General features: G+C 41.0%; 1 protein-coding gene across 3 annotated transcripts in view; it reads left to right on the top strand.

Annotated features, from left to right (window-relative positions):
* Positions 1–18,038, top strand: part of EGFLAM (EGF like, fibronectin type III and laminin G domains) — a gene marked incomplete at both ends in the record, with an annotated part of 75,903 nt that overhangs the window by 53,641 nt on the left and 4,224 nt on the right. For 2 of the 3 annotated variants that reach the window (XM_080362381.1, XM_080362380.1), the window contains 7 exons: positions 270–395; positions 1,147–1,390; positions 5,688–5,799; positions 7,365–7,481; positions 11,382–11,562; positions 16,571–16,649; positions 17,521–17,664. In XM_080362381.1, the coding sequence (XP_080218507.1) occupies positions 270–395; positions 1,147–1,390; positions 5,688–5,799; positions 7,365–7,481; positions 11,382–11,562; positions 16,571–16,649; positions 17,521–17,664 (1,003 nt within the window). Of the gene's footprint in view, positions 1–269; positions 396–1,146; positions 1,391–5,687; positions 5,800–7,364; positions 7,482–11,381; positions 11,563–14,204; positions 14,229–16,570; positions 16,650–17,520; positions 17,665–18,038 lie in introns of all 3 variants that reach the window. The other variant, XM_080362379.1, reaches the window with a different exon arrangement.

The raw sequence follows: 18,038 nt of genomic DNA, 5'->3' as shown, positions 1-18,038 counted from the left end.
TATTGAAAGCTACAAATGTCATCGTTTGCTAAGAAGGACTAATTTTTGCTGGTTTTAAGGTATCTTTCTGGTCTGTTACTAAAAAAAAAAAAAAAAAAAAAATCAACCCTAAAAATAATGTTGCTTTTTCTGAATTGCACACCATTTAAAAAACTGGGAAATAATCTAGGCAGGAGAGCAAATTCTGTTACTTAGTAGCAATGATCAACAGCCAGATTTCTTCTTTGCCAAACTTCTCTGATGAAGCAGTGTTCTGGCTCTGTGTTTAGGTGAGTGTAGCAGTGGCATCTGTGACGAGGCTGCCTGCATCAACAGTGGTACCTGTACTGCAAACAAAGCGGATTCATACATTTGCCTTTGCCCTCTGGGATTTAAAGGTCATCATTGTGAAGAAGGTGAGAGAATGCCTGTATTTGTTTGCGTGTGTTATTTAATGTTCAATGTGTTTTCCACATAACAATATACAAGGAGGTCTTATGCTATTACACTGACTGAAAAGACTACTTTTTCTTAATCTTTTAAAAATCACATAATGAAACCTTTCCCCACCATTTGCTTTGGGGCTACACGCAGCTCCTACATAATCAGTGATTCTCAAGCCTCTTAACTTATTTAAACTAACTATAATTAAGCATTCTAAACTTAGTTTTCAGAAGTTAAAATAATGTAGCCCTCCACAACTGCACATTAACTCTAAAAATTTCCCCACTTCTCTCCTAAGCTGATGTCAGTTCTGTATTCTGAAATGTAAGGGATCCAATCTCAAATTCCTGGTGAAATCACAGAGGTACAAACAAATAGTCAAATACATACAGCATTATTTTCTGTGCTGCAAAACTTTTCATGCCACTACCCATTGTGTGCGTGCTTGCTACTTTGAAAACACCGTGGTGAGTCACTAAAGAAAAAGAGCACAAAGCTTTATAATACAAACGGATTCCTGGAAAAAGAAGGGATTAAGAAGGGAAGCACTGTTGGTTAGGATAAAAAAAATAATTTTAATTTAGAAGGTGAAATTTTTCGGTTGTTATTTCTTAACATTAGCTTCAAACACCTATCGAAAGGAATTGACACTGGTTGGTAGGAGTCAATCAATCCCTTACCTTGGAGCCTCGTGTGACCTTCTTGTGTATTCTGTATTTCCAGCACTCACCTTGGCCATACCTCAGTTCAACGAGTCCTTAAAGTCATTTGCTAGCACACCCTGGCCCTTGGAATCACAAAATTACTTGTCCTTCATGGAGTTTGAGATGACATTTCGTCCAGATTTAGAGACTGGTGTCCTTTTGTACAGCTATGACACAGACAGCAAGGACTTCCTCTCTATTAACATGGTGGCTGGTTACGTGGAATTCAGGTTCGACTGTGGCTCAGGAACGGCTGTTATCAGGTAAACAGCATTGCTTGTATTTCCTTTCCAACAGTGTCATGGTACTGATCCAGCAGAGGAGTGGGCTGGAAAGAGTAATAGCCTATAATGAGGGATGGGAGCCCATCCATCTCTTATGCCTACTTCTTCTAAGGAAGCGAAGGAACACTAGAACTGTATTCAAGGGGAGAAGGTTTTCCCCCTACATAAATTGGTGTTTCAAAGCTTTACTATCAGTGTTACCATGTCATAACACCAGCTTACTGCAGATACTACTTTTGTTTCTGTATGGCACTGCAGAAATTCCCTTCTTACCTCCACAACATGGTATCACTGCTTATTAGGGGATCTATAAATATTTTATGTATATACTTTCTAGCCACAGGATTGCACAATATTGGCACTGCTGTGAGCATCCTCCTGCCTGGTGTCCAGTTCCAGGCTGGAGGTGTCACTGGAAGGTATATCGCCAGGTCCCCTCTTTCCTCATAGCACTGTTTTTTTGAGGGTACCTGAGGCTAATATCCAAATTACCTAACTTAAGCAGCCTAAGAAACAACTATATGGTTTAAACAAGTCATCCAGGCTCCCAGACAAAGGCAGACATTCTGAGAAAGGTTCATCACACCCTGAAATTGATGCCTAGTATAGGAGCAATGAAATACCTCAAAAAGGGTGCTCACTCTCCCTCTTTGTGTAACAGACTGCCCAGTTTCCAGGCTGCTGTCCTCTGGGCTCTTCTGGAAAGGCAATGGGCTGAACAGAGGCACTCAGCACCTTGGATGTGGTCCAAGACACTGTTGGTTTGAGCAGGCTGACATAATATTTATAAATAATCTATGTAAAGCTTTTGGAAAATGTGTACAGTGCCTGCAAGTCTTGCGTGCCTTATGTTCCCTGTGGATGGATGTCAGGAATTTTGCCTATATTGTGATTAGGAGAAATGTACTGATTTTCCACTAAATGAGGACTCAAGCAAATAAACCCTTTCAGATGACAAAGTGAGAGATGAAATTTCAAGGGAGCAAATGCAAAATAATACACAAACCTATCAATCCACAGCTGTGGCAATACAGCTAGTGTTGTCAGACAAAGATCCTAGAGTCATCACAAATGGTTCTATGGAAGCAACAGCTAATGGCTTGGAGAAGAATACAGAAATGCAAGTACAATGCAGAGAATTATCAGGAATGGAATAAGGCACAATGCCACTTCAAAAATCCACAATGCATCCTATCTTGAAAAATTATTGCTATTCTGGTCACTTCATTTCAGAATAAATCAATTAAAAAAAAAAAAAAAAGTAGTGTTGATACACAGAGGAGGGAAAGAAACGGAAAGAAACATCTTCCACAAATACAACAGGGTTCTTCAACCTGGAAAATAAAGTGTTGGGTATGATAAAGATTTTTAAATTGTGAATGACAGGGATATGATGATTATTCTGTATTTTTCAATATGGAAGAATTAGGAGGAACCCAGTGAAATTACAAACCAAAAAACCAGCAGATTAAGAAAATAAGACTCTTTTTTTTTTTTTTTTTTTTTTTCCAGCCACCATAAAAATAGGTTGTGGAAACTAATTGTCAGAGTATGTTACAGATGCCAGAACTATAAATAGGTCAAAAAAAATCAGACAAATTTGAAGAAAGCTCCATTGAGGGAGATCAAACACAATTGTACGGATGCAGCCTCTGACTCAGGAAATTGCTAAATGATGAGTTGCCAGAAGCTGGGAGGATATATCAAGGGAAGAATCACTCCATACTTGCTCTTTTCTTTTCTCTTGCTGAAAAGAAGCAGAAATAGCTAATGTCAAAGACCTTTGCTCTGACCCAAGATGGCTCTTCTTACAACAGCTGCCAATCTTTTTCTGATTACAGCTGCCTAATTCCTATTACTAGCAACTGTAAGACATTAAAGTAGACCTAATGTCCCTCCCTCCACCCCCCAACAACATAATAATGTTTCAGAACACCTTGGACTAAAGTTTAACTGACATGTTGGCTTATGAAAAGTGTCAAGAGCCACAAGCATGTGCCTGGAAAGTGGAAAATGCGCCTTTCTATTTGTAATTGGATATCGTGCATTGTGGAAAAAGTGTGGTGTGATAGCTGGGTCATGGAGGAGACTCATGAGTCTGGCAGGCTTCATTGAAAGTTGTTGAGATGTCCTGTTCAGGTCCTTTTTCTAGATAAGGTGTGCATCTTGCACTCTGTCATCAGCTCTGTCAGTGATTAAATAAGATTGGTAGATACCCTGTTTTTCATGCCTGCTTAGCCAATATCCACTTAAGAGTCTGCTTTGATCTTCACCATACTGCTTCATGCCTACCCTTTGTCCTAAATAGGGATATAACTCTGGTCATCCTGACTATCTCTTCCATAGGACCAGGCTGTTAAATATTATAATATGATCAGAACACAATTATAATGTCTTTATAATTAAGGATGAGGCAAGCTCATTCACCTGTGTCAGCAGCACAGTAGGAAATCTGACACTTTTGAAGCTTTTGCCTGAAGTGTCCTGGGACGGTGCACAAGAGAGAGAAGCAGAAATGCCAAGTGGATGGACAGACGGATGCAAAACCTGAGCTATTTACCAAGATACATCAGAGGAGAATTTGTTGTCTCCTGGGATTTCCCTTGGCCAAGCATTCACAGGATCAAGATATTCACCATTTGGTGAATGGTTCAGTTTATGCACCGAAAGGTCGCCCTTAACCTACAGCACTTGAAGAGCCAGAAGCATTCAAACATCCACCAAGCTTAGGCTGGTTTCAAAAAGCCTGGGGAATCGAGAAATAGTGTGCAATTTAGAACTGATAACTATGCTTATGACTTCATCATCCCTAATTGTAATTAAATGTAGCAGAGTAGGAGGGTTAGCATGATGATGACCTCTTCTGCAGAGGAGATAAAATGTATGTATTACCACTTATTAGGTAGCCCAAACTGTCTGCTTCCTTTATATGTATATATGACTCCTTCAAGGTTATTAAATTCTGTTACCTATTGACTCACCCAAGTTAGTTAAACCCTAAATGCCACTACATATGGAAAAGGATAAGTGAATGGCATTGCTCTGCAAAATGTTTTGATGGGATTTTCTGTAACAAGTGTCAAAGTAATATTGTCAGCTTTGCCCAAACAGTTGAAAATGGGCTTTGAAAAAGTTTTGAGGAGCAAAATAGATATAATAAAAAGATTTCAAAGCTCGTGTTGGTTGTTTAGAAAAAAAGAAAAAATGACACACCTTTTCTAATCAGCATTTGAATCACTATTGATTTACTCTTTCAAATCACATTTTTAAAGATTTATTTCATTTTGAAATATATATTTTTTCAGTTTTATATGTAAGTAGACTGAAAATACAAAACTTTTTTTCACTCAAAACAATTTTGTATTTTTTGATTGAAAGCTAGAAAGTCTCCGGGTATCCCAGATAAGGCAGTTTCTGATTTTTCCAGCTTAACCAGTGAATCAAACACAAGTTTTCATTATTCCTGGTAGAAAGGCTGCAAGATAACATTTAGTCACAAAATCTTTTAGCCAGTGTAGTAAATGACCTTTGAAAACAAGATACAAACTTCTGTAGAACTTGTAAAGTGGAATTTGCTTTTTTCCTTTATACCGATTGCGATTCATATTAGTGCTGAACTAATAAAGATTGTAAGAACAGTTTTAAAATGCTTCCTTTGAGACTGGTGAATACTTTGCATAACTGGTGATTATTGTTCCTAGCCAGGATCTCATCACATCATTAGGATCATATTTTAGTTACTTCCCCTTAACATACAGCAGATGGGCTGTGTGTTTGTGTGTGTATGTGCACAATGTCGGTGAAACAGGATGCATAAATAGAGCTGATAAAGCCAAAACAAAGTTGGATTTTAAAGAGGACAAAGAATGTGAGACTAGACTGACCACTAAGTGAGAAGCTTTATCTCCAGACTTATGTCATTGTGAAATAAGGTTGTACAGCTGAGACAAAAATTTTGTCTTTATGCATTATAAATGACTGAGCGAAAAAAATAGTTCAGGGGTAGATGCAACACATGCTGTTTATAGAAATTTTTCATTTACAAGTAAAAGCAGAGTGCTTGTTATTTGCTACAGGAACATGGTATTATTTTCCTTTGTTGACTGGACTCAGAAATTGTTACTTCCTTATAAGGAAAGAAACACAGTGATTTATTTTTAGTTTTTTATTTAGAAAATCATCCCAGAGGACCTGAGTTTTTGAAAAACAACAATATTTGAAAATATCAGAAAGGCAAAGCATGAAATGCTTGACAGTTTTCTTCCCCTTAAAACAGGAGTGAAGAACCTGTCAGTCTGGGTCAATGGCATGAGTTGCGAGTGTCTCGCACAGCGAAGAATGGTATCTTACAAGTGGACAAACAAAGGCCTGTGGAAGGAATGGCAGAGGTGAGCATACCGCATGGGTTGTCATGCGTACAGCTGCTAAGACTATAAAATGATTTAGTAGAAAGCTACACAGGCTGCTTTTAAAGCTCTTATAAGCTCAGAAAAAGTATATACATTAGAACAACATTTTATGAGCCCCAAAGTGGAAATTTGCACATGTAGTCTTCCCTTTGAGGACAGGGATCCTGTAAAAGCAGCCGAAACCACAATTTACCTGCTTTTGCCACGTATCTAGAATCACATTTTCATGTTTGGTTCATACATGCTCTTGCGGTTCTTTTCATGATATTTGCTGGTTGTGGCTAAGTCCGTTGAACAATGTATGCACTATTAAATGCATCATCTGGAGAAAGATGAAATCAGACATTATGCACTGAAAGTCTTGGGTTTACATTTCTCTGTATATTGTGCGGAAAAAGGAGGCCAAGAGATAATAGTTTCTTTGTCTTTTCCTTCAAAAAGTAATTTTCAGGAAGAGTAATGGCCGAAATAGCCAGATAGTTTTATTATTTTATTCTTATTATTTTATTCTTCACTCACCAAGAGGTCAAGTTTTTAATGATGTGAAATTTTGCTTGTACAGAGCAGGGTATTCACTCTAAACATTCAAATGCATACACAGACATGCTTTTTTAATCCCAAGAACCTGAGGTTAGAACTGCTTGGAAAATGTGTTTTACTCTCTCCTAGTGGAAAGTCTGGCCAGAAACCCCAACTCTAGATTCTGTTAGCAGAAGAATCCGCAGCTTTTTCTGCAAACTAGGAAAGTGTTTGAAGTGTTGAAAAATCTAAATAAGTTGATATTCCAGTTGTCTGTCAAGAAACAGATTTGAGTGGTAAACATTCAAACTAAGCAGTTGAGACTTCTTTAGATAGCTGGATCAATGTAGAAGACTCTTTTTTTTTTTTCTCTAAGTGCTGCAATGGAGATTGACTGGGAGCTGCTGACTAATAAAACACAGGAGCTTCTATAGGACTGAAATTACACAGCTATCCCACCTTTAGCTATTAAACATCTTCCAGTTCCCATTCTTAGCTGTTAAACCTCTTCCAGTTTACTCCAGGATCCTGACTGGTTCCATAGGTATCCTGAGCAACTGCTTCTGGTAACTGATGCAAACTCAGGTTTTTTTTTTCCATTTGGCCCCATATTTTGCTATGGGTTAAAATTTTCAGATGTTGTAAACAATAAATGTGTCTCTGTTCCATGGACTTTGCTCTGATTTTAAATTTATGAACCTCATTCTGGTTCTAGATTCACATCAATGTCCCTCGAGTCATTGCAAATAGAGCTAGAAGTCAGAATGTGTCTGTCTCCTTTCTTTCTTCCTTCAGTATTCCCATTTTGAAATACTTGAGATTTTTCAGCTAGTTGTGATTAGGATAAAACACAGTGAGTAGAGAGTGTCCTGCAGTGGCTTTCTTGAGAGCATTGTACGAAGAAATGCAATTAACAGAAGTAATGAGGGATCAAAGCAAGCTATAACATCTAATGTAAACTAATCTGAAGATACAAGCATGGTTGCAGCTACTTTCATAAAATCTTATTCCTATGTTTCTTGCAGGGGGCTTTCACACAGATAAAGTGCAGCTCTGAAATATTTATTGGTGGAGTCCCTAGTTATGATGCTGTGAAGAAGAATTCAGGGATCCTCCGGCCCTTCAGTGGGAGCATCCAGAAGGTATGTGCCCAGAGTAACGCAATGGAGGCATTTATTTCCATCTCATCCAGTGTATACTTTAGGTGGAAACCTGCCCTTATACCACTGGCAATATTCAAAATAATCTAGGATTTCACCTCAGGAGCCCACAACAAACTTCTTAAACACATATTTCACACTGAAAAGCCGTTCTAACTTTAATAGCCAGTAAATACCAGTACTATTCAATATATTCATCAATGATTTGGATGATGGAGTAGAGTGCACTGTCAGCAAGTTTGCTGATGACACCAGGCTGGGAGGAGTGGCTGACATGCCAGAAGGCTGTGCTGCCATCCAGTGGGACCTGGACAGGCTGGAGAATTGGGCAGGGAAAAATTAAATGAAATATAACGAGGGCAAGTGTAGAGTCTTGCATCTGGGCAGGAACAACTCCAGGTTCCAGTACAAGTCAGGGAACAACCTATTAGAGAGCAGCATAGGGGAAAGAGACCTGGGGATCCTGGTGGACAGCAGGATGACCATGAGCGAGCACTGTGACCTTGTGGCCAGGAAAGCCAATGCATCCTGGGGTGTATCGGAAGGGGGGTAGTTAGTAGGTCCAGAGAGGTTCTCCTTACCCTCTACTCTGCCCTGGCGAGACCACATCTGGAATATTGTGTCCAGTTCTGGGGCCCTCAGTTCAAGAAGGACAGGGAACTGCTGGAGAGAGTCCAGCGCAGGGCAACCAAGATGATCAAGGGAGTGGAGCATCTCCCTTATGAAGAAAGGCTGAGGGAGCTGGGTCTCTTTAGCTTGGAGAAGAGGAGACTGAGGGGCGACCTCATTAATGTTTATAAATATATAAAGGGTGAGTGCCACAAGGATGGAGCCAGGCTCTTCTCCATGACAACCAATGATAAGACAAGGGGCAGTGAGTATAAGCTGGAACAGAGGAGGTTTCATTTAAATTTGAGAAGAAACGTCACAGTGAGGTTGACAGAACACTGGAACAGGCTGCCCAGGGGGGTTGTGGAGTCTGCTTCTCTGGAGACATTCAAAACCTTCCTGGACACTTTCCTGTGTAACCTCATCTGGGTGTTCCTGCTCTGGCAGGGGGATTGGACTAGATGATCTTTCGATGTCCCTTCCAATTCCTAACATTCTGTGATTCTGTGATTCTGTAAATATTATCACTGCCATAATTTCCATACTGTACAAATAAGTGAGCAGGAGTCAAATAGGATCAAGTTCAGAATAATACATGAAGTTATAACAACATGAGAACCCTCCGAGTGCCCTTCAGCACCATATATGAATAAATGAACAAAAGAAATGTTCAAATACTTCAAGGTATGCATTCAAGGCAGCTTTTAGCTGTCTGATTTAACCAATAGAGTAGTGAGTGAAAAAGAAGCTGCGAATTGCAGTGGATCTCAGTCCAGCTAATGTATTCTTATACCAGACAGCAGTTACACCCTCACTGCCTTCCCCTCTCACAATTTTATATGGGGCACATGAATGGAGATGATCTTTTTCATTGCTGGCAGACGTTAGGGATGATGTTCCAGTGGGGTCAGCTTTGCATGGGTGTGATTCTTTTCTGGAGAATAGATCTGTAAATTCATAATAAGTCCTAATAAGTAATCAAAAGAAAGTTCAAACTTATCTAACATTTGCTTTCCATAAATTAGGCATACTTAAAATAATTTGGATAATGGTGAAAGGATAGCCCTGAAAGAGTTTTAAATTAGTGGATTATTGCATCAAATTTTTATAAAAACCAACAAAATTAATCATGCATCTCAGAACAATTGATCAAGGGCAGAAAGGTAATCACAATTCAATGTAAATGGTTTCATCACTTGGTCCAACATTTTTTACTATTTTTGTCAGCTGACTAGTAGAAAACATGAATTTCAAGAAAATTGGAGGAGTGAGTAATAGTGATGTGAACAGGTCCATCACATTAATGTCTTTGGAAAGGCGGCTTGATTAAATGCAGTGCATTTTGGAGTGCAAGAGAGGAAGCCTAGGAGCAATTAACATAGGTCACACTTGCAAGGTAAAGCAGAGTACAGAGGCACTGATAAGGACTGGGAAATGCTGAGTATGATCTGATTATTTCTGTGATGTAGATAAGAAGATGGATTTACCTTCCCAGAGATGTGAATGAGATGTCAAGGGGCAGTATTTGCTTGTCTTTTGGGCACTAGTTGTCGGCTGTGTTCACACATAGTAGGATTTGGGTAATTGTATAGAAATAAAGCTACATACATCAACAAGTACTGGAAACATACTATGTATAGAACATATTTATTTTACACAGGTAAGGTTAAGTGACTTTATTGTAGTCTGCTAGTTCCTACACAAGGGTGAGATTTCTTTAAGTACCTGGCTCCAAAATGATGCAGAGAAAGGCCAATGAGAAACAATGTCTGGAAGCTGAAGGTAAGTTTAAGTCTGGAAATAAGAGACACATTTTTAAGAGTGAGGGCTTGTTAACAGTTGGGACAATACAGCCAGAAGTTAGAAAGAAGCTGAAAAGGTAGTGGATTCTTTGTTGATTCACCTTTATGATAGGACTGCATGTTTTTCTGCTGATAAACCTGTTTATTGGTGTTTCAAACTGAGTATACGGTTAATGCAATTTGTCCCTGCAATAGACCACCCCCTGGGGTACATTGCCTGAGTTATGCAGGAGCCAAAGTAACTGTTGCCATTCTTACTTCTGGCCTTAAAAACATTTTTTTTTTTGTGAAGATGGGCTTCTTATTTTGATTTGGCTGAGATCAGAAGCCATATCTACATGTAATCTCTCTGCCAAGACAACAGCTGAGATATACAAATTATGGTTTGTGTTGGAAAACATATGTTGCTGTCACATTGGAAAAACCCCAACATTTAACAATTCTCTTCAGTTTATATACAAACAATTTTGTGAAGTCATGTTTTTTCTCCATTCTTAACTCTCACTCTTTCTGGCAAGACGACATACCAGAAAGCAATAGAAAATGTGAAAAAGTTTAGTATTTCTGTTGTCAACATGCGTCTCCTGGGTGGTTTCCTGAGCTCAGAAACAGTACACAGCAGTACACATCTAATTTTACAGTCCTAGCTCACAGCTGTGCTACGAAGCTTTGTGCTGGTGTTCAGACACAACTGGTAAATCCTGCACAGCTTCACTCTGTGTGGGTTGATTAAGCCTGTGCCACAAAACACAAAAATTCATCTCCACTGGGTCAGGATGAGCAATAGAATGGGTTGGGCCTCTGCAACTGGAAAACAGTCATCACAAGATATATGCCTTGACCAAGTTTTGAGGCTTACCTTTGAAGTCTTTTAGAATCATAGAATCATAGAACCATTTCAGTTGGAAGAGATCTTCAGAATCATCGAGTCCAAGCATAACCTAACTCTAGCACTAAACCCTGTCCCTAAGAACCTTGTCTAAATGCCTTTTAAACACCTCCAGGGATGGTGACTCCACCACTTCCCTGGGCAGCCTGTTCCAATGCCCGACAACCCTTTCTAGGAAGAATTATTTTCTAATATCCAATCTAAACCTCCCCTGGCACACCTTGAGGCCATTTCCTCTAGTCCTATCTCTTGGTACTTGGGAGAAGAGACCAACACCCTCCATGCTACAACCTCCTTTCAGGTAATTGTAGACAGTGATAAGGTCTCCCCTCAGCCTCCTTTTCTCCAGGCTGAACAGCCCCATTTCCCTCGGCTGCTCCTCATCAGACTTGTGCTCCAGAACCTTCAGCAGCTTCATTACCCTTCTCTGCACTCTGTCTAGTACCTCAATGTCTTTCTTATGTTGAAGGGCCTAAAACTTTCGAGAAGTCTTCTGACTAGCACTGCAATACTGAAAAATTACTAGGTTTCAGCATGAATTTTTCCTTTTTTTTTTTTTTTTTTTTTCCTTTTAACACATAGATTATCTTGAATGACCGGACAATTGATGTGAAACGTGATTTTACTTTTGGAGTCAACGTAGCAAATGCTGCCCACCCCTGCGTCAGCTCACCATGTGCAAATGGAGGCACCTGTGTTCCCAAGAAGGACAGCTATGAATGTGACTGTCCCCTGGGCTTTGATGGGCAACATTGCCAAAAAGGTAACAATGACTGCATTTAAAATCAGAGATCCAGAGTTGATCACAAAAATAAGAGAGATTTAGCACCTACAACTGCTGTTGTACACATTCCTTGAAATAGAAACCAGAGGTCCCATTGCATCTGTGCACATCCCACTTACCCAGGGAAGAATTCATTTTGTTAGTTAGGAACATCATAACTGTTATCCCAGCACAGACCTGTGATCTATAGATAGCAGCCTGGTATCTGGAAGCCTGTGGTGGCCAACACTCAACACTTCATACACCTCCCTAATTATGCAGTGTTATACAAAGGAGGAATTCCTGCCAACGTCCTCCAACCACTGATTATGTTACATCCTGAAGCATAAGCATTGATAACCCTTGTAATTTTATACTCCCTAGGACTGTTCTCATATATAGAAAGTCCTTTTTTAGGCACTGACTACTCTGATGGTAATTTCACCATATGCAAAAACTGTGCCTTGGTACATTAATGAAGACCACCAAGGAAGAAAACCTGCCCAAGTGCACATTATTCTTCTTTCCTCAGAGCTGCTGTAATAGTTCAAACTTTAGATTCAGGAAAGTGTTCAGATCGCATGTTTAGAAGAAATGCATTTTAGGTTATTCCACTAGATGGAGATGTTTCCTTTCTGTCACGCTTGTTCAAGAATTCCTAAGGGAAGCGTTTGTAATGTAACAGGAACTCAGAAGAGCTGACTGACATTATTGTCTTCACCCTCTCCTTCATTTCTCACAAACTTAAAAGTAGTGGTTTTGGTTGATGAATAGATTGGCCTTTTCTTCCAAAATACAAAATATCTTAGAACAAAACCATTTTATTAAAATACAATGCAATAAAGCCCTTTGCTTACGTTTTTGTGGTCTAACTAATAGTTGGAGCAACGTCATTTATTCTGGCTTCTCTGTGGGGAGGAGGCAGAATTAAAATTTTGGCTTTCTAGGTATGTGCAGGCTGCTAAATCCTGACTTCGACATGGTATCTGCAGCAACACTGAGATCTCCAGGAGGAGTTATAAAATCATAGAATCTCAGAATGGTTTGGGCTAGAAGAGACCTTAAAGATCATCTAGTTCCAGCCCCCCTGCCATGGGCAGGGACACCTTTCACTAGACCAGGTTGCTCAAAGCTCCCTCCAACCTGACCTTGAGCACTTCCAGGGATGGGACATCCAAAGCTTCTCTGGGCAGCCTGTGTCAGTGCCTCCCTACCCTCATGGTGAAGAATTTCTTCTTTAACCTAAATATCCCCTCCTTCAATTTAAAGCCATTACCCCTTGTCCTATCACTACATGCCCTTGTAAAAAGTCCCTCTCCGGGTTTCCTGCAGGTCACCTTTTGGTATTGGAAGGCTGCTTTAAGGTCTTCAGTCAAAACAAGTTAATACTTTGCAGCTTGAGTGTGTGGCTTCTGGCCTGTTCAATGAGCCTTGGCATGTTGGTTGGGCCTCAGCTCCTCACTGCTGGTCTGGTCCTGACCTGTGCTAATCCCCAAAGGCAGTGGGCTGAGCTGCCCATCACTGGAGCTGCCCAGTGGCACTGGGAGAGCTGCTGCTCAGCTGATGTGCCGCTGCTCTCCTCCCTGTCATAACCTGAATGAGTGCCCAGGCTTGTAGAGACAGTCTGAAGGGCCTTTCGCTTAGGCTGGATCCTGGGTGTTGCTTCCTATGTGAATCCAACCTTAATTTGTTTTTAAGAGTGTCTAAAAACACGAGTCATCTGTCTTCTGTTCCTGCTGCCTGTGACTGCTGTTCCTAAATGCCCCTCTGCATTTGAGCAGCCTCAGCTAGCACTGAAAATCCAAGGTTTTGCTGATGGATGCACAGAGAGCATCAATGTCCCTCCTTCCCTCCCCCTGAACATCAGTCCAAGACAGCTCAGATAAACCTGTAGTAGATTTCTTAAAATAGTCCTCAGGTCACTTCAGTAGGGTGTAGGCACAGTTAAGGCAGAATGCATGTGTGCGTCTGCTCTTCCGTCAGAACAGGGTTTTGGTTTGCACATCCAGAGGGTCTGTGACAGGCTGAAGGTGCTGTCTCTATCTTGTTTGCTCGTGGGCTTCTGTAATGCCATACTCTGAAAAACCAAAGTCCTTGTGAGAGACTGCACCTCATTCTCCAAAGTTATGCAACTAAAATGGTGTTATTATGAGGTATATGAGATATTGATCTATAACATAATGGCTCATTGGCTGAGGATTCAATAGAGTTTTTGCTGGCATTGCTGGGTTTTAAATCTTTTGTCCAAGCTGTGAGGAGAGTTAAAGGTATTTTTATACTTAGTTGTAAGATGGAGTGGAACAGAAGACTGTTGCTTTGCCCTCATTAGAGCAGATCCCCACAGAAACTGTGGACAGTTCCTGGGATTTGAAAACTAGGACAGGTAAAGGGTTTGGTGCTGGTCATGCCTGTCTACACCTTCCTGTGTTTTGACTGGGCAAATACAAATACTTGGGAAAACCACTAATAAAAGAGTGCTACCTTCATAGGTGGTTATAATTGCCTGTGCAACAGGGAAGTAGGCATCACACATTTGCAAAAAGGTGGACATGAAACTGGACAGTCATTGGAAAGGAAGCTTCTGTGCTATAGAAGAATAAAACCAGTATGTTCTTCTTTTGTTTTGTGCTGACTCACTGCAGAGTGTGGAAGCTACTGCCTAAACAGTAAGTACTGCAAATGATAAGAAAACTGCTCTGTCATTGTGTGTCTGTGCCTGCTCCAGCAAGCTGGATGCTGGATTTCTGTTCAGCCTGGCAAGCTTCAGTCAATAAGTGAAAATATTTTCTGGGATTATACAGTACTTCCTTAAACCTTGTTCTGTTGATATTTTAAACTGTATCCAGAGCACCTGTCAAGTGCAGAGCAGTGGCTGTAGAGGTGGTCCCCACACTCACATAGCGGGGACAGGAGCCGGCTGAGTGCTTTGTAGGGGCAGGGCAGGCTTTCCTCCAGTTCAGACCTCACTCTCCCTTGTCATGAGAGCTTAGGTGCCTCTCCACCGAACTGCGACGAGCAAAGAGTGAAGGTGTTTAGTCCTAGATCTCCTTACTGACCCTGTTCCCTGCCTGTTGGAAAGACCCTACATGCATCAAGGGTGCTGCTAAAATGTACTTGGTTTTCTCTGGTCAAATTCCATGCAGCAAGTGAAGGGCATAAGAAAAAAACAAGCAGAGATAAATGCCCATCAAGCTCTGTAGAAGAAATCAAAGTGCTACAGCAAGGGCAAGGACACCTTCTCCTGCCAAAGGCAGGCGCAGCGGGGCTCTGGGGCTGGTGTGGGATGTCGTGGGGAAGAATGATTCCTTTCACACTCCACCACCATCCACCGTGGTCAGAGACTGCCCAGTGGATAAAGCATCAGACCCGGTGAGGAATGTCCTTGCTAGTGTAACATGACTTTTGCAATCTTACAGTGATGCTGGCAGGCTGCAGGCTGGAGACCGCCTGTGGTGGTTTCTTTAGACACATTAGGCAGCTTTCGTGATTTCAGCACAGATGGAAACAGGCATTTGTCACTATCTAAAATTCTCAGTCTTGGCAACTGAAGCTAAATTTCATATTGCTGGTTTTGGCTGGCAGTCTACACCAATTGTTGCATATCTGTGTTACAGTGAGCTCTTAAAGCCAAGCCATTCTCTGCATTGCACAAAGAAAGCAAGCTTCCATGCACTGAAAAGCTTGACATTTATATAGATGGGATTAGCTGTGGGTTGAAGGGATTAGTTCTCAGGAAGAAAATTGGATGAAGGCAGCTATTTTAAGGAATTTATAAAACTAGCTTTTATTAATGCAGTAGTCAGTTATGAGGGTTCAGCAGCAAACTGTAGGATGTTCACTCAGAAGAAAATTTGCTCGTGCCAGTGCTCATAGCCTACCAAAGGCTGTGTATCAGGGATGTTCAATGATATACATCACACATGTGAGTTATTTTGCTGAAGGTTCCTCCATCAGCAGTACTCCAGCTCCAGGTTTGTTTGCGGTGCATGCTGCCATCCCAGCAACTGTAAACCACAGCTGTATCAGGGGCTGTGCCTAGAGAAATGGGAGAAGCTGTGTGGGGAACAATGGGGAGGCTCTGAGCAAAACACCCCCGAGGCAGCACTGCATGCAGCATGTCGAATACATGTGCCATGAGGCTTTGCAGCCTTTGACATACAGCCTTTAGCGTAGTCTCATTTGCTTTTAATAGACCTAACATGATTAGGGGCACCCTGTATGGCCTCCCCAGAGTTAACCTTCCCCTGCACTACTCCCCAGGGGTAAGCCCTGTGTGGCAGCAGCTGCTCTGTGCAAAGTCATGTACCCTGAAGGAAAAAATGGGAAGCTCACAGGCTGCCTGTGCCTCTTCCCAACTTTGCTTTGCAGGGCTGAGGGGTCCCAGCACGTGCTCTCCACATGGTCCTCCATTAAGAGCTGTGGAGGAGTTTCTTAGATGAAGAACAAAGGGTGGTTAATGCATAAGATTTGGCAGAAGGGTGGCTTGAACCACACAGAGAATCAAGGGATGTGGAAACAGGAACAAAAATAAAATTTGCTACGTTTTCCCAGTACCTCATATTTTGCTGTGCTAACGTTTATGGTGGGGCAATATGTTAGGCCTGTGGCATGAAGGCCATAAGTAGAGGGACTGCTAGCTGCTTAAACTGCCTTAACCACTGCCCTGACACTTAGATACAAACTGGCTGTGAGTTCAGCTCAGTTTTGTGCCACCCACCAGCCGGTACCTACCATTGCAGGAGTAAATCAATAAAATAGTTTTGTCTTTTTTTTCTTCCATCTACATGTAAGCTATCTGACAGACTTCTCTTTTCTTTGTTTTGTTTTGTTTTGGTTTTGTTTTGTTTTGTGTTTGTTGTTGTTTTTGTTTTTGTTGTTTGTGTTTTTGTGGGGTTTGTCTGTGGGGTTTGTTTGTGGGGTTTGTTTTATTTGTTTGTTTTGTGGGTTTTTGTTGTTTTGTTTTGTTTTGTTTTGTTTTGTTTTGTTTGTTTGTTTATATGCTTTTCAGCCATCACAGAAGCAATTGAAATCCCACAGTTTATTGGTCGCAGCTACCTCACATATGATAATCCAGATATCCTGAAAAGGTAATTTTTCTCCTGTGAACATAAATAATTGTGCTGTTTGTTCGCCATTGTAATGCTAGGAGCCTCACATGGATGTTGTGTATTTAGGTGTTTTAAGATATACTTGACATATTTCTGAATTTTAGGAAAAAATACATTTTTTTGTGTGCAGTCTTATGGTTTAGTTTGTTACAATATCTGGGCATCTTGCAACCTTTAGAGAAATGGCACAAACAACATATGTCTGACACGGAAAAGGATTGGTGTGCGCTTTCTGAGAACAAAGAAAGATACACAGAGCCTGTATCTGTAGAGGAACTAAGGATTTTAGCCCCTTCTGTCCCCTAAAGTGTAGGTCCTCAAACTTATTTTTGGCTGTTCTGTACCCTAGAAGATGCCCAAATTCCTGTAAATTTGTGTTATTTCAACAAATATGCCTCTATTTTAGCCACTGGCATATGGGAGGCTTTGCAGATGTCCTCACCTGCAGCTTGGTACCTCTTCTCTACAAGGACTTTATGATTTGCCCTTATTATAGTTCTTCCACTGGCCTCTGAGGGTACCATCTACTGGACTTTCTCAAAATTTGCCTGCTGGACTGGATTTCACACTAGGTTTGAGGAGAAAAAGAATTTCCTCTTATTTGCATGAAGGAGCCCAGTAGCTATTGCATTTGGGATTCCAGACAGACAAGTTAAATTTCCTCACTCGAAAATGCTGGAAATGGGGATGTGAATCAAAGTCACTCACACATCAGCATGTAGGCAAGTTGTAAGACAGTAACCAGCAAGACCAGTGGAGAAAAAATACCGCACCATCTTTTAGGTTTGTTTGAAAGAAGACTGTTCCAGTTAAATATTTTACTATTATTTCCTTCTTCTGCATTAAACAGGGTGTCAGGATCAAGAACAAATGTGTTCATGAGGTTTAAAACCACTATGAAGGAAGGTCTTTTGATGTGGAGAGGTGACAGCCCCATGCGACCTAACAGTGATTTCATTTCTCTAGGCCTTCAAGAAGGAGCATTAATATTCAGGTAAACTATCACTCCCTTATTTATGTTGCATGCAGTACACTCAAGGCTTGAAGGAGCTGCCACAACACAACCACTTGTCCTTCAGAATAATGTGAGACAATTATATCCTCCAGGTTTTGTTCAGTGCTGTGTGCTGTTTTTCTCTGGGAAAGGTTGTGAGTTTAAGAGGTAATATGCTACAAGCTTTGCATCACTCCCACCACCTCCCTCACAGTTCTTAAAACATGAGGTAGGTAGCATGGTTTTCTAAAAGCCACCCTATGAGGGTGCAAGTGCTGTCAGTGACTCCTCCATGCCTCTTGAAGCCCTTGCCATGTCAGTTATCAGAGCAGATGCATGGTTTGCAGAGAGAGCAGGGTTCAAGGAAGGAAATC

Source organism: Nesoenas mayeri (genome assembly GCF_963082525.1).
Source record: "Nesoenas mayeri genome assembly, chromosome: Z".
Classification (NCBI taxonomy): domain Eukaryota; kingdom Metazoa; phylum Chordata; class Aves; order Columbiformes; family Columbidae; genus Nesoenas; species Nesoenas mayeri.
Note: the sequence above shows the minus strand (reverse complement) of the source record. Positions and strands in the feature narration are given on the sequence as shown.